This window comes from Myripristis murdjan, chromosome 15 (assembly GCF_902150065.1).
Source record: "Myripristis murdjan chromosome 15, fMyrMur1.1, whole genome shotgun sequence".
Taxonomy (NCBI): Eukaryota; Metazoa; Chordata; class Actinopteri; order Holocentriformes; family Holocentridae; genus Myripristis; species Myripristis murdjan.
In genome coordinates this window covers 24292983-24316957 of record NC_043994.1, presented here as the reverse complement: position 1 = coordinate 24316957, position 23975 = coordinate 24292983, and the positions used below count along the sequence as shown (strand labels likewise).

The window sequence follows — 23975 nt, the reverse complement described above, 5'->3', positions numbered from 1 at the left end:
CTGCAAAAGGCCAATGAGTTTCTTTCCAAATAATTTACAGGCTCAGGTGCATTCATGGCCATTACAGCCTTCCAAATATGCCAAGCTGAGACACCCAGACCAGATTTTTAGATGAACTTTGGCGCAATGACGCATTCCACCCGCGCACCACAGCATTTTATTATAGATCGTGGTCCAAGTGGGCTCCGCAATTGCAGGTGTAGTCAAGATGAGATATTTGTCATTGACGTCACTGGACAATGTGATTAAATTCAGGTCAAGTACATCAAGTTTCCATTAAAAACGATTCTGTACATGTACCTCAGATATAAAAATAAATGACAGTGAACAACAAATAAAAAATGTAGGGGAAAGAAAGAATGAAAGAATAGAATAGAATAAGCCTTTATTGTCATTGTGTACATACAATGAAACTGCAAATGCCCTTCACAGAAAGAAGAAAGAAAGAAGAAAGAAATTAAGGAAGAAAGGAAGACAGAAAAAAGAAAAAGAGAGAACGAAAGAAAAAAATGGAGACAGTGAAAGAAAGAAAGAAAGAAAGAAAAAGAAAGAAAGAAAGAGTTTGTGGGGGTACATATGTCATCGGGTCGTTTTTTGCGCCCTCACCACGTAATCACAAACTATCCAACGGCACGTGAAGGCGGCGGGAGGGGCGGTGCTTGCGGGGCGACGTCACCATGGGAGGGAACACGGGCTAAGTGCACACAGAGCGGCGCCATGCACTTCACTCGGACCGACTGGTAGCCCGAAAATGTCTCCTGGAGATTGCGACCTAAAGCGAAATGTGCGCCCGGACGCGCACGTCGTTTTATTATTACACTAATGCGAGAGGCGACCGCGGAGCTCGTGTGATGAAATTGTCAGGTTTTGAGTCGCGGGTGAGCTCGTTTTTCCGTTTCACTGTGTGTAGCGTGGCAGAGGCAGTGGATCGTTTCCAAAGTTGTCGGTTAACAGGGCGCGTGTGAAGGATTGGAATTAAAGGCGCAGTGCTGCCATTTTCCACCGCCAACATGGAGAAGCAGAGCGCACTCGACCTGGACCGAGACCGGCAGTACTGTGAACTTTGTGGGAAAATGGAGAATCTCCTCAAGTGCGGTAGGTGCCGAAACTCCTTCTACTGCAGCAAGGAGCATCAGAAACAGCACTGGAAAAAACACAAGCTCATTTGCAAAGAGGCAGACAAGACGCAGGTCTCCAAACAGAAGCCCGAGCCCGCACAGCAGGGCTCTGCGGACGGCAAGGCGCAGGAGAAATATCAACAAAAGAAAAGCGCAGAGCAGGCGGACAGTGCGTCTCCGAGCGGCGAGAGTATGAAAGGGTTTATCACTAACGCTGAAGGATCGGGGGTCGGTGACAAACCGGGGGAGGACGGGTCGAATAACGCCAAACCTAATGGACAGACTAGATCGTCACCTCAGAAACTTGCCATGGAGTACATAGTCCCGTGTATGAACAAGCACGGCATCTGTGTGGTGGACAACTTTCTCGGGGCAGAGATTGGCATGTGCATCCTGGAGGACGTGAGGGCCCTGCACAAAACGGGCAAATTCACAGACGGCCAGCTGGTCAGTCAAAAAAGCGACTCCACTAAAGACATACGAGGAGACAAAATAACGTGGATAGAGGGCAGGGAGCCTGGCTGCGAGAAGATCCGCTTTCTAATGAGTTGCATGGACGACCTGGTCAGACATTGTAACGAGAAACTGGGAAACTACACGATAAATGGAAGGACAAAAGTAAGTATGACAGCAGGTGGAGGAAATAAAGGATTATTGGCTCTCTCCCCCTCAGTTTGATCTGCAGAAATTGTTCCTATTTCTTACACCTCCTGGGGAAGAGGATGTTGCACAGGTATCTGAAGGTTTTGAGTTATTTATTGGAAATAATGAATAATCAGGACTCTGCTGTGCAAAATCTGGAGCGCCAGTACACTATCTTATGTCATTCAGGCACAGTTTCCTTCCACGTCTATGCACAACACCCTGTCTCCTATTTCAGCTCACTTTTTATTTTAAGAGGTCATTAAGTCCTCTTCCTAAATCTGCAGGCACAGGTTCAAGCATGACCAATGCTGTGATTCAGCAAGTCTGATTAATTGGTCCTCACAAAGCATTTTGCTGGGTCCGGATACTGGTGAGGCTGCAACGCGCATAAGAGGGAACTGGGGAGACATCCTGACCACATTGCATGCCACATTAAAATCAATTGTTTCTGCAGCTGTTATCCTTGTAGTTGTCAAGGAGCTGAGGCAGTTCCTTCAAAAATTGCACAAATAGATGACAGGTCAATGCTGGCCACATGAGGATCCATTCGTTTAACTTTATGATTCATTATTTCTTGGTTATCGGGGCAGACTGATCACACTGTAAGTAGCGAGGGGAGACTGTCCTTCAACCAGACGACCTGGGCTCAAGCGCCCCCCGTCAGCCGACTGTCCTTGAACAAGACACTGAGTCGCTACCAGCTCCAGTGACGCTGTTTCATAGCCGACCTGGACCTTGATATGGAGGCGGCAAAGCAAAAGAGTGTTTCCCTGCAGAGATCAATTCAGTATCTCACATGCACGCACATGCAGTGTGGTGTAGGTTTAGCTCAGGACTGCATTTTTATATTTAGAGGAAGTGCAGCATGTACCTAGGCTGGCACAGACTAAGAAAGGAAACCGAGCAGGCCTCTGTTTTTACTGAGAAATGCTTTCTCAGAAGATGACTGACATGAAGAGAAGTCTCATTGCCAAGTTGGCTTCTCTCATACAATAATGAATGAACAATGAGGAGCAACAGCACAAACTTCATTATAACAAGTCCCAATATGTTGTTAGAGATTTCTAATTGGGGTAAGGTTTTAAGCTGTCTTTTTTTCTAGTGAGATTTGTCAGCAGAAGCAGCCTCAAACGCCCCCCCGGCTCTAGGCTGTTGCTGCCTTGCGTGTGACCTATGTGCTTTGCTGCTCTCATTCAACCAGATCTGGTCACCGTGACCTTGTGGCCTGAGACTGACCCAGGAGAGGATGAGCTGCTCTCCCCCTCCCCCTCACCCCCCTCCTCTCCTGGGAGAATATTCTGGAGCAGACTATCACTATTGCATTGAATAGAGGTCAGGCCTAATGGCTTTTCCAGGGTTCCTTTATGAAACATTTCCCCGCCTCAAGCAACCAAAGCATGTTAGGATGTATGTGCTAATGAAGTCTAGAGTGTGCAGGGTGACTCCAGATTGTGAAAAGCCTGTGCATGCAGTGTCTATCACGCCGTCCCTCTTGTAAGTCTCGAAGTGGGTTAAATCTTGCATTTTCAATCAAGCACTCTGGTTTAAAACCGCAGTCTGTCGGTGTGCTGTTTTCCACCGAGCAATCAGCCCAGTCATTACTGAGCTGCAGATAAAATTGTGCATTTTGTTTTCACACTGATTTTAAAACTCTCACTCTCATCAAAAGCACATAAAAAGTCTGAGGTAAGCAGCCGGTGCCGATGACCGTGGTTTTGACCTTCGGACACATGGGCATAGAGAGGAAGTTTGGCACGGAGGTCAGGCCCTAAAAGGATTAGGATTAGCACATCAAAAATATTATTCCGGAGCTAAACCCACTCAGAGCAATAGGTGTGTTATCTTCTGTCATCTCACATTATCATGCGTCATTACCGTTACCTTGTAAGTAAGGGATTTAGGACTATGACTCATCCTTTAGTGAGAACATTGCAATCGTTAACATATTGGACAGAGGCCGTTACTTGCTTCAGGACGGTGCCTCTCTGTGGCAGGGGCAGAGGTCTGTTTAGCTGCTTGTTGTTTGTGAGCTGCTCCTCTTGTCCAGTTGTGTTTTTTTCACCCCTAGTGTGATTCTCAGTAGACATCTAGCTGTCGACACGGCACGTCCTCCCGAAAGCACGTATGCCCGGGACTGAACGCGAGCGATCGGGGTGTTCTGTGCAGTCATGCAGCTGGCCACCAATTCAAACACTGTTGAGAACTTGACTTCCTTACCTACTGCCCCAGTTGCCTTGGCAAACTCGCCTCTGGACGGGGACCAGGGAAAGCCAGCATGACTTGCACAAATGGAAGGCTGCCAGTATCAATGGCTCAAAGGGATACAACACAATGCAAGCACAATTCACGTAGGGAAAGATAGAGGAAAAAGACTTTGCCCAAATAGTTATTTAATGTCATTGTTACCACTTCCCCTTGTGCCGTGATAACATTGTGGGAAATAGCAGGCAGCAGGACATGTTTGTTTCTCCCCAGCTCCAGCATGTTGAAATGCTTTCTGATGGCACTGCAGCATGATAGGGATATGTAAAAGGAAATTTGAGCTTGTAGCAGCAACTCAGCTGTCCTGCCGCTGGTTGTACGCTCCCCAGTGCAGCGAAATAAATCCAACACATATGAAAAATAGTGGATAGATAAACAAGTTATAGTTAATATGTACCAGGCTGTTATTTAAGTTAAGATTTATTTACCAACAATTGTTAATGACCTACATGGTAAATGTTAATTTAATGTTAAGTTACAAATATGCATACTTTTGTAGCTCTGTTTCTCATTGTTGAGAGTGAAAAATGACTAATGGTATGGCGCTGCAGGTTGGTTGAAGTATATTTATTTTTTTGTTTTTGTTCACATATGTGTGGCATGTGACGGAGCAGTAACCGCTTGCTACTGAGTGTGACATGCCATTAAGTTTTATGTATAATAAACTTCTCAGAGTTATGAAATAGGCCCACAATAAAGGTAGATGATAATAGCTAACAGCACTCAGCTCATATGTGAAGGAAGGTGAAGGTCAGAAAGATTCCCACCAGTACGTCTTCAAAGTGTTTGCATCAGTCGGAAAGTAAAATAAGTGAACAAGAAAGTAAACTAAGCTAACGTTAACACTTCTATATCAAAAGGTAACTCTATTAAAACCGTTAATCTAACAATATGCTCTGTTTTAGGTTAGGCCATGTTGTTTTGTTGGTGAAAAAAAAGCATGCATAATAAAAGTAGCTTTAAATCTGGGTTTAATTATTAGTAACGGTCGTCATATTCTGAATACTTGAGTGTTATTTACCTCCTAGTTGAACATATCTGAGCTTTCAGAGAAATGCTTTGAATTCTTTTTTTTTTTTTTCGCTTTCATGGAAAGACTGCAGAAATGTTTCTTTCCCAATAATGAGGGGTAGAAATTTCTGTTAAAAAAGAAAGAAAAAATTAGGTTTAAAGCTCAATATTTTGACGCTGATGCTTTTCACTTGAACAAATTTAAACCTAAAGAGAAGTGATTTGTCGCCTATGGTTTCGACAGGAAGCTCGCTCGCAGCAGGCGTCACCTATGTTTCAGCGAGGACTGCTGGCGGCGCTACCGAGCCGAACAGAACATCGCTCTTGTCTTCCGATGAAAAATGTTAATCATCACCTGTGTGGAGGTATCTCTTTAATGTCAGGTGTGACTGACTGTCGAGATCCGTGCTCTCTGAGGGAAGCCGGCCCTTGACCCAGATCTTTACCCTCCTGATGTGAGCAGGTTGGGGGAAGTCATGTGGGGATGATCCCCTGAGTGCTGAGGCCTATACCGTCTGCTATAGGCTCTTTCCTTCCGCCTGCACTACCAGCACAGCCACTTCCCTGCCTGCCATCCACTTCCTCTTTTTTTCACCGTATAGTAAAGCTGGAACTAATGACTGTTTTCATTTTCGATTAATCTATCGATCATCGTTTTGTTTGTTTAGCGTAAAGTGTCAAAAATGATGACAGATGCTCATGGGAAGGCGGCAGAGCACAAAGCGATGTCTTCACATCGCTGGTACCTGAGTACTGGTACCTTCATCTTGGTAAGATGGAGGTACCAGTAGTAATTTCATAATGATGTACATGGAGAAAAGCAAACAAATCTTAGTGATCTAAATGAAGCTGTAAGCAACAAATGTTTGGGATTTTATCTGGAGGTCATTCAAGACGTAATTTAACGCGAGATGCCGCGCAATTGTAGTTTCTTTTTTTTTCTTTTGTCTTTTTTTTTCAGATTTCGTACAGGAGGCACAATGTGGAAATTGGGCACCTGTAAAAACGGAAGGCTTCACCGGAATTTGGTTGAACTAAATGTGAACACATGATTATGTCTGTTTACTATGCTGTGACTGTCTAAGCAGCCGCTGGCCACGTTCCAGGTGCAGCCTTGAGAAAGAGCCCTCCTGTTTTGACTGCTTGCAGCTGTAGGGTTGAGTGAAAGAAGACAGGGAGGAATCAGGGCGAGCTCCAGGCTAACGGCTAACCCAGGGCTGAGATAGCACGCCCGGAGCCAACGAGCTGTTATCCGAACCAGCCACAGGAACGCTTCCTCTCTCTGCTTGCCCAACAGTTTTGAACTCTGGCTCAAAATGGCCTACGTGCGCTCAGTTTTTGAACAATGTCTTTTTTTTTCCTGCAGCAAATCTCCTATCACTGGCAACGAGAAGGTATCAGTGACTGATCCTATTACAGAATGAGCTCACTTGGCTCTCATACAAGAAGGGATGGAGCCATGCAACATACAGTCAGGTTCTGCTCTCGCTAGGAAGCTGCAGAACAAAGCAGATGTCTCCTCTTTTGGCTCTCTCTTTTTTTTTTTTTTTTTTTTTTTATGAGTCCACCACCAGCTGACTGAACAGAGGAACATGCCGCAGTTTGAATTGTCTCTCTTAGTTTGTGATAAGCGTGTCTGTCCCATGTGATTTCATGACTTGACCTAGTCCGAGAGTGGAAGCAAAAGGCCTCTTTATCTGCGCGGATCTCACTTCTGAGCTCATTCCAAGGGATGTTTTAAGCAGCTCACACAGAATTCGGCGTATGCCTTTATCTTTTGTTTGTCAATGGGAAACATCAGCGGAGTGCACTGAACTGCACAAGGCCTGGAACTTTATGCAACGCCTCGCAGATAGTTTACGCAACGTTACCAGAAACCGTGTTTGTGTTTCCCCCCGCGATGTGGCAAGGGTTAAAGGTAGCACCGGCGCTGTATATGTCCTTCTATTGTTCTTAGTTTACAGCAAAGAGAAAAGAATAAACTAGGTCATAACTTTAAACAGGGTTTCCTCTCTGGGCTGCACCACTGTCTGACTGATAAAACAGCGAGCTGTCCCAGGCTGGGGCCCAAAACTGTCATGTTTCCCACACTCCCCTACACTACAGGGTCTCCATCCCAACTGTTTGTATTCGTGTTTGGATAAGCATCTTTTCCGTTAAGCGAGCAGACCCCTCGCGGCTTTCCTCCCCCTCCGTCCCACCTCCGTTCACGGCTCACATCACAACGTGCACCGAGGTTGAACTGATAGCATCGCGCAGGTCAGCGCAGAGAGAAAGTTTGATCGTGTTGTGTTGGGCCTGGAGCTGCTCGAGAGCTCTGTTTTTAGCAGCAGCTCGAGACGAAAAACAGAGGATGAACATCAATAACACGCCTTATCAAATATGTTTACAGATTTTTGAATTATTAGTTTGTATCTTCTCTAAGGTCATGTTTGGGACAGTGTGTTTGCATGCATCTTCTCACTCCAGTCCCAAAAATCACTGCCTACAGGAGTTAACAGAATATACTAAAGACTGCCATGAAAACAGCTATAAACAGAGTGCCAAAATATGCCACCATCAAACAGCCAGGGGAAGCATGGAAGTAGATGCTAGTATTTGGAAGAGCATAGGTCCAGTGTTTTAGTTTAGCGTAATTCAGTTAAGTGTGTCCTCAGATAAATAATGTCCGTCTTGTTTGTGGTTATTCCATCCTCTCTAATGGAGGCTTGATTTATTTGAGGTTTGATTCGCAGTTGTCTGAGGCTAATTGAGAATGACGAAGGAAAATAAACATTAGCGCGAGCCTAGCCCAGGACACATTTAGTCTGTCGAAGTCGCCCCTCCACATTCACAGATAAGGCCGATTATTGCTGTCACTGAATTATTTGAGATGGCCAGAGCTCATTTTGTGGTTTTATTCTTTATTTTTATTTGTTTAATTTGTTTATTTTGGACTTGGCTTGGCATTTTTGCTTTATTTTTTATGTTTTTATTTTGATAGACACAGTAAAGACAGACAGGAAAGACGGGACGATATGCGGCAAATGGAGATAAGGACTTAATGGTCCATGCTTCTCCAGTTGAGCTAACAGGACGCTCCCCAAACACAGAAAGTAAAGTCCAAAATAATCTTTTCATTTTTTTTTTTTATTTATTTAGTTATTTTTTTTAATGCATTTCGGGTGTGCTCATGTATGTGCATGTATGAATGTATGTGTATGTACGGGTGTATGTATGTATGCATATATGTATATATATGTATGTGTGTATGTATATGTATATATATGCAGATGTGTATGTGTATGTACGTGCATATGTATGTATATGTACATTGAAATGTACATATGTGCGTATATTTGAAATGTATATAGCCTAGATGTTTCTTTCTTTTTTGAGAAGGTGCCTACAAGGAACCTAAGGATGTTAGGGGTAAGGAGATGGGAAGGAAGGGATGTCAGGCAGTCACGTACTACATAGGAGACTGACGAGTTTGTATAAGAATTATGTATGTTAAATATTTGAACTGACCTGCTATTAATTGTGGAAAATAATAAAAATTTGGTCACAAAATAATCTTTTCATTTCAAATGTTATAGGCAGGTTAACTAAAGGAATCTATCGATCAAGAATGTCATGTATCGCACAAAGTCCTCATCTTTTTTTCAATACTGTTTTGTATAGAATCACTACAAATCAACAATTTAATCAGAGAATTCAAATTACAAAAGCGCTTTTTATAGTGTCTCCCCACCACCTGCACTATTGAAGTTACAGTATTTCACATTTTGATATTAGTTAAGAAATGTGAAGCTAGTTAACCATCCAGGCGGGGGGGGGGGAGGTGAGACGAACCCGTGAGAAGTTCTGATGCGACTGTTTTTTGACGAGCCGGTGCAAAAGGCAGCCAATCAGGACCCGGTTTGACACTGAGTCATTGTCTCCCTTTGATTTGATTGGCCCGCGGTCAGAGCGAGCGTGCAGCTGGAGAGCGACCAAGGCATTCAAGTGTTGTTGTGTCAAAAGGCTGTTGGCTTGTGTGGTTATCAATCTGTCCACCAGAGATGAATTTTATGAACGTTTGGCTCTTGCTGGGTGTTAATGTTGGAGCTAATCCGAGCTGTGCCTGCACAAACAGTCATTAGGGTGGGAAAAATCCTGTACCGCTGTATCACTAACTTGTGACAGCAGGGCATTCAAGCAGGTTCGGTTGTTAGGCGACAAATGGAAATGGAAATTTTCTAGTGCAGGACAGTCAGGGTGGTGAATATTTTTATTTAGTACTGAGCGATATATCGATATAATAAGATACCATGTGGGATGTTGGATATTCTAATAACCTGATGACACCAATGTCATCTTTTCCTCGTTTTAAAGGCTGTGTTCCAGTCAAAGGATGCAGTTTTCTGAATTTATTAGCCCGTCCTACATGTTCTGTTGTTTGCCTCTGCCTGCTTGGCCATCATATCCTTTTATCAAAGCACCACAACATTGATATCAAGGTTTTCCGTTAAAGGTATCGGATAGTTGATTTGTCTATTAGTACCTAGCCCGACTTTTATGCAAAGTGTGCATAGGGGACCGCAGTGGGAATTGAACCCCTGTTTCCCCGTCCTAGTATTAGTGCCCTTCTCAACTCAATGATGTGCAGAAACACAGCGTGTACAGCAGAAGACCTGCTTGTATATTGAACTGCTGACGAAGAAAGAGAATCTTAATGCAGCCTCGCAATGAATCATCATCTGACAGGGTGAGGAGAGTGAAGTTTCCTTGAGGCGCATACTTTGTCTTTATGATTCTGGTTTTGGTGCTTCTTCAGTTCTGACTGAAGGCCTTCGCTAGCTAGTGCATGACCTCTCTCTCTCTCTCTCTCTCTCGCTCTCCCTCGCGCTCTCGCTCTCCCTCGCTCTCTGAATGCCAGTCGGCCTCTGAAGCTGTGCCTGTGGAATGTAAACACACGGCATGGCGAGCAGGGTCAGCCTCCTAATGAGGGCCACAGAGGAACGCGGAAGATGTGAGTCGCTGAGAGGAAAGGAGGCTCAGATAGGGAGAAAAGGTCAAAGGTGGGGATGGCACAGGGGGGAAATCTTCCGGCAGCGCAGACGTTTAATATCTCAGGAAGTAGCAGCAGTCTGAACCTCTCACACGCGCAGGCGTAGCTGCCGCAGAGCAGGTTATGCCGATATAAGTGTCATTCTTGCAGAGTGAAAATTTAAGAAACCAGGCTTCTGATGGCTCCCTGAATTTCTTGAAAGTCGGGGTATTTTAAAATGTCTGAATTGAATATGTTTTTTTGGACAAGTCATGGAATATCATTGAATTTTGTCAGTCTCGGTTACAAAAAAACAAAACAAAAATAGTTATCTCATTTTCCATTGTGCTCATGTTACTTTCAGTGAATCTGAAATGTGATAAAGTTTTGTTTAAAGGGGGGAAAAAAAAAAACTCATGTTAGTTTATGTGGGTCATTGAAATTCTACACTGACGCCGTGGAAAGTCAGGGAGTTTTTCATTTGACATGAAGGGGTTATTGGGGATTAACATGGACTGAAGGGTAATACCTGACTTAGACTCTTGTTACAGCATTGTGAATTGATCAGCACTGATGATCACATGTCATACGTCACATGTTGGGTCATGCGTCGCATTTTCTAATCGAGGTGTTCAGGGCCGGAGCACGTCGAGGATTCATTCAGGGAGGACTTGATCAAAAAGCAGTGTGTGTGAATCCATACATCAGCTGGCCTGGTCTTAAGCTGCGTAGCTTAGGAGGCCACGAGCGTGACTGGATCACATGAAAGGCAGACACTTCATAAGAGGCTGATATACATATAAGCAGATATTGGCTGAACTTGACTTAGTAGGGAAAAAAAAGCTTAGTAAGAAGTGCTTTTTAGCGTAATGGTAAACATATACAAGTTAACATTAATATTTATTAACAGTGAATTCACAGTGTTTGGAGAGCATTGTTTGACATGCTCTCTATTTAAAACATGTTTATAAATGTTAATGATATCCTTATATACGCTTACCGCCAATGTTACTGTGTGTTTGAAAGCATTAGAAACTGTGCTCAGCAGGGAGATTCAAAGCAACGTGTTATCATTTTCCTCTGTGTGTTCGGTGTGATATGCATGCGATCATTGCAAAATTGAAACCTGTTTTTTGTTCCATGTCACGTTTTTTTTTTGTCCATGAAAACATTTCCTCAAAGGTTTCGGAGATTTCAGCGTTCGTGTTAGTGAGCTGCGTTGTAGGTCATGAGGTGCAGTTATCAGGAAACTAATCTTTTGCTTTTGTCAGCGATATTTTAGTACATCCCCCTGCCTGGCAAGCTCACAGGTTTATAATTAAGCATGTGCTGCAGTGCTTCCTGTAGTGGACGAAGCTGCCCTATAGAGCCTGCTGTCCAGAGGAACGGGACACTGCTGCCTTTTTTTTTTTTTGCCAAGTGCCAAAGATCTCACACCTTGAGTCACCCACCCCCACCCCCACCTCCACACACACACACACACGTATATATCTCAGCCACACACGCCCTTTCCTGACAGCGACTAATGTATTTACTCATCTCTGGCCTTGCAGTGCGAGCAGAGCTGTAACGGCGGTGGTTTGGGAGGCGGGGTGTCACTCGCAGAGGATCAGCCAACCTTCCTCACGCTCTGCACGTAGCAAGACCATTAAAATACTGCTCCCTCTGGAGGGAGGCCAGGAGTCAAAGTTTACATCAGTTCACTCACTCTCTTCTGCTCCAGCCCCACCCCTCCCTTTTCTCTGTCTGCGCCTCTCCCTCTCTCTTTCTCCCCTCCCTCTCTGTCTTGCACATGTACACACACATGAAATAGCAAACTGTTTTGCAAGCCTTTCTGACAGGAAGCCCTTTGTCAGTTGGGGTGCTCCTCACCCGCTTTGAACCCCTGGAGTGCCAGGCAGCCCCTCCTCGCGCACCCCACCCTTTTTTGTGTGTCAGAGTAGGGGTGGGGGGATGGGGTTGCATATTAATGAACATTTAAGATAGGAAAGCTTCATACAAAGATGTGAAAATATTAAAATGCAAGACTCGGCTAGAAATAATGCGAAGATGCATTTCACACGTTCAGTGCGCAGAGCCAGTACATGGAGCCGTCAGATATTTAACTTTAGCTGTGAAAACTTTCTTGATTATCCAAAAAACATCTTTTAATCTTTTTTTTTTTGTCGATGAAGCAAGAGCTGGCAGGTTCTGTAACTCATCTGGTATGCTGTTTCAAGGCTGTGAGGCTGGGTCAGAGATCACTGACTGACCAAATGCGCTTTTTCTGAAAGGAGCTATACAGCCCAGTGTGTTTTTTCCCTGCCATTATAAAGGGACCCTTGCACAAATGCGTCCACGTCAAAATATGGAAGGGAAAAAAAAAAGATTTTAAAATGCAGCGCTCAAGCTAAAAGAATGTACCGAATAAAAACTTTTGCCTGTCAATCTGTGGACGTGCAAAAGTAAAAATGTAACCAAGTCAAATAAAACCTTGCACTTTCCAAAAAGAAAAGCTATGCGATCATGTTGGTTGCAGAGTAGTAGCTCTGCCTTCACTAATGTCCCGGAAAACCACAGTCAGGTCAGCTCTGGCTTCAGACTTACCTTATTGATCAAAGGGAAGCGGCTGAGACACATGCATGCGTGTGTATACATGTAAACACACACTCACACACACTCTCTCCGCATCTTTCTCACTCACACACACACACACTGTCTTTCTCCCGCTCTCTCCCACTCACTCCACGTAGACAGCCTCCCCAGCGACACCGCACCTAAACCCTCCAAAAAGCCGGGGAAAACTGTGCCGTCTCCTCGGGTGGCTGACCTAGTTGTTTGATGTTCATCCCACTCAACAATGTAGTTTTGTCAGCAGGCGTCACTAGAGCAGGACGCCAACTAGATATCAGAGTTTAGTTAGCTTTGAAGGCCCTGATAGCGTGCATTCCGGCGGTAACCTGCATCATTGGAAAGAGGCAAGCAAAATGAGGAGTGACGCAAGAAGCCATGGTCAAATACGCACGGGAAAAAAAAACTAAGATTTGGACAGATGTGAAATGTGTGCAAGTCCCTCCCAGTGGTCGTCACAACACGATGAGATCCTGCATTCAGTGACATTATTCAATTCCATGCAGGCAAAATATTTTGAAATATAACATAGCCTATCGTTTCTCCGCAGACACGATAGCTTTTCAGAAATCAACCGGAGACATTATTTCACTTGGCGAGGGACCAAGTGAAGGAGTTTGGTCTGCTGTGAGTGTTTATAATAATGTTGCTATGGTTTATGTTGATCCAAGTGTGTGGAAGAATGTGGAGGAACTCGCCCTTTGTTTTTCATATCACTGCTTAGACATGGTGCATGGGGGTTGAACCTGCCCCGTGTTCGTGCACCTTCAGGAACAGTCTGGCTCTTGCGCTCCTCAGTTCATTTACCTCTCAAGGCTTCAGGTCAAAGAGACGTGGCTCTTCCGTAGTCTCCCAGAAGTGTCGCAGTCACATACGCTCATGTGACTCATACTGGTCTGATTTGCTGATAATGTTGTGTCGGACTGATATGACAGAGAGGTAAAGAAAAAAAAAATTGTCCAGTGTGAGACTGATTTTGTTTTTCCTCTCACAAAGTTACATTAAGTGTTCTATGGAAGTCATATTTCTAGAGGGATTTCTGGAAGGTTTCCCGTCCCATTGCTCCTGGCAGAGTGTGCAAGCCCTCACTTGTGTCATATTCCCGGAGGACTTTCTGTGCTGTTTGAGTGTGTCCGTTCGCTGTTTACACCAAGACGTTTACGAGAACTCATAGAGGTTCTCTGCCAACATCCAAGCAGATCATGCAAGTCTTATTAGAGCAGGAAACGGCAAGGGGAAGTTGACACGCAGCACGATATCTCCGGTTTATTTTCCCGCTGGTTTAAAGTTTATAATGTGGCGGCTGGTTTGTAAATGAGTCTGCACGCCACCGTTTGCATCGCCCTTGGCGCAGGTGGGCCAAGGACAATACAATCTGGCTCTGCCAAGGCAGTCTGCCACATCCACCTGAAGTGTCAACAAAGGCAAACTGAGCTACTTCCCCTGCCCTTGCTTTGACTCTCTATGAGTCCTTCTGCTCAACGAGCACACAGACCGACTTGTACTGCCAACCCTGACTGTTCTGTATCATGCAAAACCTTTGCTCTTATTTAATGACACTCAAATGAGACATTTCAGAAATATGTCATTATGCTCATGCTTTGGTAAAGGAGGATCTGCCTTTTTCTGATCAAGTTTTTTTCTCTCTTATGTCTACAGGCAATGGTGGCATGCTACCCAGGTAACGGGACAGGATACGTACGCCATGTGGATAACCCCAATGGTGATGGACGTTGCATCACATGCATATATTACCTTAATAAAGATTGGGATGCCAAGGTATGTCGTTAGGGTTATTCTTTAGTGCTACATATATTCCCACTTGAACTTTTTCATTAGGTTGTGTATGTCAGATTGTTTATTTTCCTTCAGATGTCACATATATTCATTTAATCGTGATTAGAAATGTCGCAGCTGATGAATGTTGATACAGAAGAAATAGACCGAGTGTCTGATCATCTCCCCGCTCAAGCCATCACTTCCCACCCTGATTTACCCTCTACCACAGCACCCAGGCCGAGTGGTAGAGGGCAAGAGTCCTTACGTGCTGTTCAGCCACTCTCCTTGCCTGTAATCCCATTAAAACGCAGGGATCCTGCTAATCCAGCCACACCCGGGCAGGCAGAAGAGCGCCCCCACACCACCCTGCACACATCCATCATCCCTTCCCAGGGAAGGAGGTTTAGTGGACAGTGCACAGGCAGGAGGAAGGAGTTTGGTGTTACTGAGGCGCTGTATCCGGCACATATCATATTCACCAGACCAGCGTCAGATAGCATGTGCACATAGTTTGTAATGTTTTGATGTATTTAGAGAAATGTGCAATGTTTGCCTGCAAAAGGGCAGATTTATTTTTATTTATTTATTTTTTTACCACACAAAGGTAAAACAAGTCGACTAAAAGTGGCCTACAAGATTTTTTGGTACTCACTGAATTGAGTGCTCATCGAATCAGCCCGCTTCCTGTCCCAGGTCTGACTTGCACGCTTACAGATGCAATAAAAAAATTGGACAGGTCAGCCCTCAGTCACAATGTGCATTTAATGTCTCCTAATAATGTGTTTGCCTTATCTCTGGATAAAAGAAGTCATAGGCTACACCGTGCCTGTGGTCTTTTGAGTCAGAGGTCACTGGCTGAGTTTGGCAGGAACTCACCCCTTGAATATGGGGGGAAAAACAGGATGCTGCACATCAGGAAAGAACGATAGTCTTACAAACAGAAAGCAACAACTGTAAAATGGAAGGATTGTTTTTCGGTGTTTGTCCGAGGAGCTGGTGACAGCGGGGGAAAAAAAAATAGATGTAGGTATGGGAGAGAATGTCGCCCTGCCTCCCTCAGATACTCAACCTCCAGACCTGCTTAGGGAATTATCTAATTACAGGAAACTCTTTTTGCCAGTGGAAGATAGTGAGTGGTAGAATGCAGCCGAGGCCTAATTCCCCCCACTGGCATTACGTGCTGCTGAACAGAGGATGGCCATTAGCCATCATCACGGGGAAATCCAAGCATTGAGACAAATTGAATGATGACTTGTGGACAGTTCATGAGCAATTTTTTTTTTTTTTTAATTCAGGAGTTGTTTTCCCACAACTGCACGGGATAACGCAATCCCAGTGTTGGCACATGTTTCTGTTTACACACGCTGCCTTTTCCCGTCTTAAGCCTCTAATAGTTTACGGACCACACCAGTGTTTTTGTATGTTTTTGCATGAGTGCATTCATACCTAACATTACTGCTAAAGCATGTCATAGTGTTGAAATGCGAAAAAAAAAAAAAAAAAAAAATCTCTAAAAAGGTGAAATTGCATGTGTGAGATAGTATGGAAACAAATCAAAAACACTATGAGGAGAAATTTATGATTTAAAAAAAAAAGCCTTTGTTAAAGCATGGCTAATAATCGCCAATCAAGGCTTTTTATCCTTTATTCCTCATCAGAGTGCTTCAGATTTTTTTCTGCATACTCCCAATCACATAAGATTAGAGTTTGTAGAGAGTTTTGGTGTTTTTTCTTTCTTTTTTTATTTCCTTAGTAATAGTGTTATTTAACTAAATCTGGACAGTTGTGTTTTTTTTACTACATCTTGGTGCAGTGATCAGGTGCAGGTGATAAATGTCTCTCACAGTCTCTCACATTGTTTGTGTATCTTTGAAGTCCTGGGTGGCACAGCCTCCTATCATCAGCACGTGATCGCATCAGAAATTATGTAGACGTGAATTTTAAAATCATTCATTAATCATTAAATAACCAGGCATCGATCGAGAAACCTGGACAAAAAGAAGAGAGGAGAGAATGACCCGAGGTTCACTGTGATGGATTACTATCTTCTCTCAAAAACAAGTTTCAAGCCTCTGCAAGTTGATTTTCATATCGTGTTGTGATGAATGGAAACGACTAGGTGCCTGCAAAGTAGGAAGAGGACCTTCAAACTTGTAAAAAAAAGCACGGCACGCTCTGTAACGTGCTCAGTAATCTTAGTGGCTGAGTTGAATGTTGTTGTTGTTGCTGTCCTTATTTTGATCCGCTGAGCTCTTACATGATCTCTGTTGTCACGTTCACTCGCAGGCCTTAATTATTCCGATCATCCAAACCCTGTTGGACGTGTGAATATGTCATCTGGTGCCTGATTGGCTGTTTGATCAGACGTGTGGTGAGCTCTGTTTTACAGGGCTTGGTTGCCTGGATACTGAGGCTCTATGAGAGAATGACACAGCTTTGGAATGTCCATGTGCAATTGTTTCCAGTTTATTTACCAGCAGTTTCACAACGTGGTGCGGACAGCATTCCCAGAGTTGCTTCAGATGTGAAATTCCCTCATCCAAACTAAACTTGCACGGGGTGGCAGGCAGAAGTGACTGGACTGGAGCTGTACCTGTCGAGCTGTAGGCAGGCTGTGTGTTGAGTGGGGGAGCGCAGGATGCCAGAGGTCACTGTCGAGCTGTCCGGAGCTGTTGTGCTCCTCATTCAGCAAAACATCTGTGATGGGAGGAGATCACTTGGTCACCCCAGGGTCCTACCTGCACTCACACACTCAACCCTGTAACATTTTGATCAGGTCATTAGGGAAGTGTGCTGCCTCCCTAATGGTTTTGATGACATAATGTGATGTCCTCTGTAGTCGCCATCTGTGGGTTTGTGCATTGTTTCGTGTTATGTACATTTTGGAGAGGCAGACTGGCATTAACTTTATGAAATGTCTTGAAGTCGCAATTATAAGACTCTGCAGAGCTGAGTCTGTATCGGTTACAACCAGTACAGGGGCTGCAACTGAACATGTCTTTTTTTGAAAAAGGCAAAAACCTCCAAGTGAGCGTAAAAACGTTTTTGCAAAATTGAAGATATTTCTTCAGATGTTGCAACCTTTCCTACTGCAATACTTCAAAACGTGCATTAAATTACGTTGAATGAAGCATGGCTATTTTCTTGCTTGAGGTGGTTTTTGCCTCTTTTGAAAAAGAGTCATTGTCCCAAGTGGCTGATGGAAACACTTTATTGATGACGACGTAGCAGGGAGCCGGAGACTGATTTCCCTGGCTTCCCATCCGAAATGTTTAGCATATTTTAAGTGCATTTAGAAAATTTGATAAAAGTTAATGTGTATCAGTGCGAGTTTCCATAAACTATGTTATTCAAATCCTGAAAAGTTCACATTCAGGTTTATACAGTCAAGTGATGTTGTATTGGTTTGTCAAGGTAGAACAAAACGCTTTCCCCACTGCTGAAGAAATATCTCGAGGAAACACTGAGCTAGTGCATCATTCTCTTACCTGAATTAGGCTTGTGTATGAATGCTTACCTTGGATCACAGCACAAAGGACTCCAACTTCAAACCCTGTGTATCGGCATTTTAAAAAGAGTCCTGGTGAGAAGTTTCCGGCACCTCCATTATGCATGACAGTTAAAATCTTTGAATGTGCAAAATGCACCAACATGATCAAATGAAAGTTGAGATGGAAAAGCATGAAGCCTCGCCATTTCAACTCTCAAGAGAGAAACCTTACCCAGACCATCGCTGGAAAAACAGCAGTAAGCAAACATGAAAGGAGAAAAGAAGGGATTTGTCAGCATTAAGAGAGGAAAATCCTTCACCGAAGTCTCAACATAAAAATGCTGTTTAAACACCTAAATGTTGATCAATTTCTGTCATTTGGAGACTGTTTGGTTGTTGACCAGATGACAACAAACTAGATTCTCTGTAGAGTTTGCAGTAGGGCTGTATCTGCACTCTGAGATAAATAAGTGGTCATTTTTATTGATTGATTGATTGATTTGACTTTTGCAAATATGGACCACAACAACGGGAAAGCAGTGAGAATTCATGCATCAAAAAATATGAAAATGAGCAACGGAGCAAAAGAAAAACACCCATGATTAATAATTGTGATCATAGCATTCAGCAAAATGATAATGATTATCATTTTGTCATAATTACGCAGCCCCAACAAATAGTGACATCCATTAATCAGAGCTAACACTTTTTTATGTGTCGTCTCGTGTCTCACAGCTGGAGCAACGTTACAGTTTGTTCTTTCCATTACAGGCCTGTGTGAGTTGGGCAATAGCTGAACGCTTACAGCTCCGAAAGAAACTGAAAAAGTCACAGTCATAGCAGACAGTGTTTGAACTTTGCTCATGTGAGGGAACACAAGCAGGTCCTGGGGTGAAACGTGGGCATGGAGGAGGCAGGAGGGGCAACATACTGTTTGGAGAGGACACCGAGTCTCTGGCAACAGTTTTCGTTCCTCTGCCACCGCTGGAGTGGATTTTGGTTGAGTGAGAGTTGTGGCTTTTTTTTTTTTTTTAGATAAAGCCCTGTCTCATTTTGCTCTGTATCCATAACACGCTGATCTCCCCAAAAGTTGCTGCAGGAGTTGCACCAGCAGCTGCTCCAGGTCAGATACCAATATCTGTCTCTACCTCGCTGTGTCCATCACTCACTGCAGGTGGAAATCATTAGTTTACAGTGTTTTTATTTTATTTTTTAGGCAGGACGTGTTTTTTTTTTTAGTTGAGTGATGTTACTAATTCTGAACTTTTTTCTTGCTAAAATAAAAAATCCACTCGTCACAAGTCAGTTTTAACCCTTGTTTTGGGTAATCACGTAGCACATTGTAAGTCAGAGTTCATCACTGAGCTCCAGCGCCGTTCAGCTCATGTAGGTCAGAGGGTCACAGGACAGCCGGCGGGCAAAGGTCATCCTGTGTTTACTATAATCCATCAAACGGCATTCGCAGGCCCAGACGCACAGTCTTGCAACCAGTTTGACTCTACGTGCAATACATGCAGCAATTGTGAAAAGCCGGTGGCACCTTTGTTAGCACTCAGATAACTGTAAATCCTGTCTTCAGTGACCCCGCAGTCCCTTGCCGCTGGTATTCCCCTCATTCATAGCAGTGTAAATGTTGGGATAGCATTACTCCGATAAAGGGTGTGAACCTTTTTCCTCTGCTCATATGCGTGTGAAGAGAGGGGCCTATCATATCAGCTGTGTGAGAGTTTAACCGCCACACTTGCTGCAATCTGCTTTTTCACTCTCCAGGTCCTTTATCCAGCCAGCACACTTTTCCTGTGGGTTATTCTTCCCATCCCTCCACAGGAAAGCCGTCCCCCGCTGCTGTTTCCTATCCTGAGCTTTCCTCCTAGTCCTTGGAGCTGGACAACCCTTTTCCTTAACATTGTCGTCCTATGTTTATAATTTAACAAGCCTCACATGTGCTGTATGTTTGAATTGCTTCTCTGTGATATAATACATAAGTAATATATGCAGTTTATTGGATATTGTTTTATAACAAGGGCTTTACACGACCCTGAATACTCACCTATTTTTTAATATAGGTGGGAATCAGATCCCAAATGCTGCTGAGCTCCATTGCAAAAAGTTTCACTTTGGGTTTGCGTCCAGTGGTTTCTCCTTACCTTCCTGCTTGCTTTGTCCTGGTTTGTATACACAATGAGGTTGTTTCTTCTTGTTCTGCTCTTCCAGGAACACGGTGGCCTTCTTCGAATCTTCCCAGAAGGAAAGGCCCAGTTTGCCGACATCGAGCCCAAATTTGACCGACTGCTGCTGTTCTGGTCAGACAGACGAAACCCTCACGAGGTCCAGCCCGCCTACGCCACCAGGTCAGCATCCCATACACACACACACACACGCGCACGCCTGCATGTCAAAGGAATAGTTCGCCCAAAATTCTACAGTAAGATGTTTTCCCAATATAGTGCAGGCGATCCATCCAGATAGTTCATGTGTAATTTGATGAGGTTTTGGAGTCCAAACTGAGTCAAAAAGGGTTGCGTAAAAACTCGGCAGCACCAGCTCTTTCCAAAAACTATGACAAAAGATACCCAACATAATCCACAGCCCTCTGTCCTTGTGTTTTGGTTCTGGGATGCAAGGGAAAATCACAGCAGAGGGGAAACCTCAACAAATTAAGGGTGTCTACGCGTCTTAAATTCAGTTTTGGCCGTAAAAGTCAACAGACTGAAATTTGGATTGATGAGGTCTTCATTTACACATAAACATGTTGTCTAATGTCATTTATCCATCTTTTAATTTTTGATTTCTTCTTGTCAGAAATGATCAAGCTCTTCTGCATGAAATTCAACATTTTTGATATTACAAAAGTCTAATCCTGCCACCAAACCTAATACTTTTTTGTACTGATGTGCTGCACTTAACCCATTGGGAAGATGTTTGTTGTAGATTAACCAAACTCCCTTTATACTTACACTCATGTATTCACTTCAGCATCTATACAGAGAAATTAGCACAAGACCAAATATACAGTCCTAACTTTCCCAAAATGAGTCTTAAATTTTGTTAAAACGTATCTTGAAAAGGTCTTAAAAAGCATTCAATTTAACCTTCTGATATCAGCAGTCACCCTGAAATTGTTGTGATGGATAAATTTCCCCAGGTTGAAGTAGGAGAATATCTGTTTTTGTGTTTTGGTTGAACTGTTCCTTTAAGTTCTGCACTGTTGTGGCACACTCCCCTCCTCGCCTCCTGACTGCCAACTCTGTGTGCGCAGGTATGCCATCACGGTGTGGTATTTTGATGCAGACGAGCGAGCCAGAGCTAAAGAGAAATACTTAACAGGTAGGCTTTGATGTGCAAGCCATCTCATCCTGTTTCTGTTATCTCAGCCTTACAGCGTGCGTGTGTTTTTCTCTATGCTTCTTTACGCCATCATTTCGTGTGTTTGTTGACTTTATCCGCTTCCATGTAGCGCACAATTACAACACAAGTGGGTGGCTTTTCTTTCTCTCTCCTTTTGTGTGTCCAGGTGCTGGCGAGAAAGGAGTGAAGGTGGAGCTCAACAAACCATCAGATCCCAGCTAGTGAGAAGCCCAAGCCCCCAAAAACAGCCATTAAGTGCTCTGTCTTGAGAAAGTGGCCTATATAGCGAGGATGTGTGTATGTGTGTGTGTGTGTGTGTGTGTGTGTGTGTGCAGGCGCGCGCGTGTGTGTGTGTGTACCTGGCAGAAGTGCAGACTCTGCTAGAGTGGGTGGAGGATCCATGTTCATGGAGAAAGGAAAACAAATACACAGTGATATATATTCACTTTTCAACAGATCTGGGCAACCCAGCTGACCTTGAATGTCATAACATTGTGCTGCAAGGGACTGTCTTTTTTTTTTTTTTTTTTTTTTTTTTTTTTTTCTCCTCTCACCTTTTTGGTGACGAATGCTTATGTTAAGGCTGACATTTTTAGAAAATAACTCAAGACAGGAATCAAGTTCAAAGACTCTTCATCTTTCGCATCTTGGTTTTTGCAGTTAATTCCTTAAAGGTACAGTGTTCCGTATATGCTTGATGTGTTAATGCTTTTCACATGGAATAAGCTGTTGTAAGCTACGGTAAAATGTGCTTGAGTTTCGATAACATGAGGAGTGATCTTAATTAAAAACACCCTTTTTCTGAAAGCACCCCTGGTTTTAGTTTGAGTTCATTTGCCAGACTTCGAAATGCCATTTGTGGTTATGATAAATTATATAAACTTTGTTCTAGATGCATCATTGAAGTCATTGGTCTCCCCTTGAATTTCTATAGGGATTTTTTTCTTTTTTTTTTTATCTCTCATGCCTTTCAGTTGCAGTATGCAGTCTGTATTATCTTGCTTTTACCCGTCTGGCAGTATTTATTGTGTCATACCGCCCTCTGCAGGAGACTTAGGAAACATTGCATCTGCCTTAATTTCTGCTGACTTTTGCAGCACTGACTGATCACATTGGCTGGCCAGGCAATTTTTCACACTTTTGTCAGAAGACTAAGTGCTGCCCTCCAGAAACATGCTGGTTTTCTTGTCCATTGATATTAATATACACTACAGGCTCTGCATCCCTCACAACCGCACTTTTATACAAAAAAACTCAGTGTGTATGCATGTTCTGGTTTAGTAGAAGCCACAGAGCCCTTTAATGATGTTTTATGTCAAATGAAAAATAAAAATAAAATCCAGAGGCCAGTTGCCTGTGAGCATAGCCCTGTGTGACAAAAGCATTGACAATATTACACATGGTAAAATTTCCTTTTCCCTCATCGACAGTTATTTTACCAACCAGTGTCAGTTCATTGGAGCATTTTCTGTGCTGCTGCAGCAATTACAGACTCGTTCAGTAACTGATTAATATTGATTGTAATATGATGATAAGTTCACGTTTATAAATTGATTAATAAAGTGAATAAATTTATAGCTTTGTTTCTTAATTAATTAAAGAATCCAGTACAAAAGGACTTTTAAACAAGCCTTCAAAATTGTATTCTTTGTATTTCTCAGTAATGTGTCATCCTATTAATTTTCTCTCACATGTGCTTTGCCAGTGACATGATCTTACATTTAATTTCAGGTGACCTCCAAATCAATCAATTAATTAAATAATAAAAAATCATTCACTGAAATAGTCTATAATTGTTACAAGGACACAGATAAACCTCCATATATTGTTGAGACAGTACAACCTTGTTAATTGGATGTGTTTTTTTCCTCTACGGCAAGCAACTGTTGTTCTGTATCGATTGAACAGATTTAGTTATTTTCGCTTCATTTGGTCGATTAATTGAAACTGAACAAAAGTTTTTCGTATCAAGAAAATCAAAGGGCATGTCGCTAAAGGTTTCAGGTGCACTTTAAGAATTAAGAAACTTGGCCGAAATCTCCAGTGTGCTGATGTGCTCGGCCTACCTTTGCTGCAAAAATGATAAGAAATGTTCCTTTGTGAGAGGGACGCCACACCTTTAATGTCCAACTCTGAACTCCTGCATTCCAACAGATTAGATAAGATTAAACACATGATGGGTTTATGGATGAAATCTTGAAGAATCAGAGCCATGCAGATATCAGATGATATCAGATATGCTTGGTATTTACAACCTGACATCTGCATTTTAGACCAGAGCAAATTTTGTGGTGTTTTGCAGATCAGAAACTCGTTCATAGAGTGGAGAGCACAGCCGATAAAAGCCAGGTCCTGAGGCAGTGTCATTTTACAAATGTATTTATTGTACTGATTATGCATAGTTATGGTTATTAAAGATCCCTGTCCCACTCTGTGAATGCACTGTAAATGACTTGCCTAAGATTTATTTTTTATTTATTTATTTTTTTGGTTAAAAAACTTCACATCAGTTCACATCATCCGCCAGGAGCAAAATTCACCTGCTTTGTTGAGTTGTGATGGGTTAAGAAAGTCAAACTGCTGAAGAATATTTTATGAATATACCCAAAACTTATATGCTCAAACACATTGCTAATTGGCTTTTTGAACAGGGCCAGCTCCTATATAATGTGTACATACCAGGCTCCTGCGGTGCCTGATA

General features: G+C 43.1%; 1 protein-coding gene across 1 annotated transcript; it reads left to right on the top strand.

Annotated features, from left to right (window-relative positions):
• The first annotated feature begins 694 nt into the window (after positions 1-694).
• Positions 695-23706, top strand: egln1a (egl-9 family hypoxia-inducible factor 1a). Its single transcript, XM_030070417.1, has 5 exons — positions 695-1736; positions 14317-14436; positions 20141-20277; positions 21186-21253; positions 21441-23706. The coding sequence occupies exons 1-5, from the start codon at positions 1011-1013 to the stop codon at positions 21494-21496; spliced, it is 1107 nt and encodes a 368-aa protein (XP_029926277.1). The 5' UTR covers positions 695-1010; the 3' UTR covers positions 21497-23706.
• Positions 23707-23975: the final 269 nt, after the last annotated feature.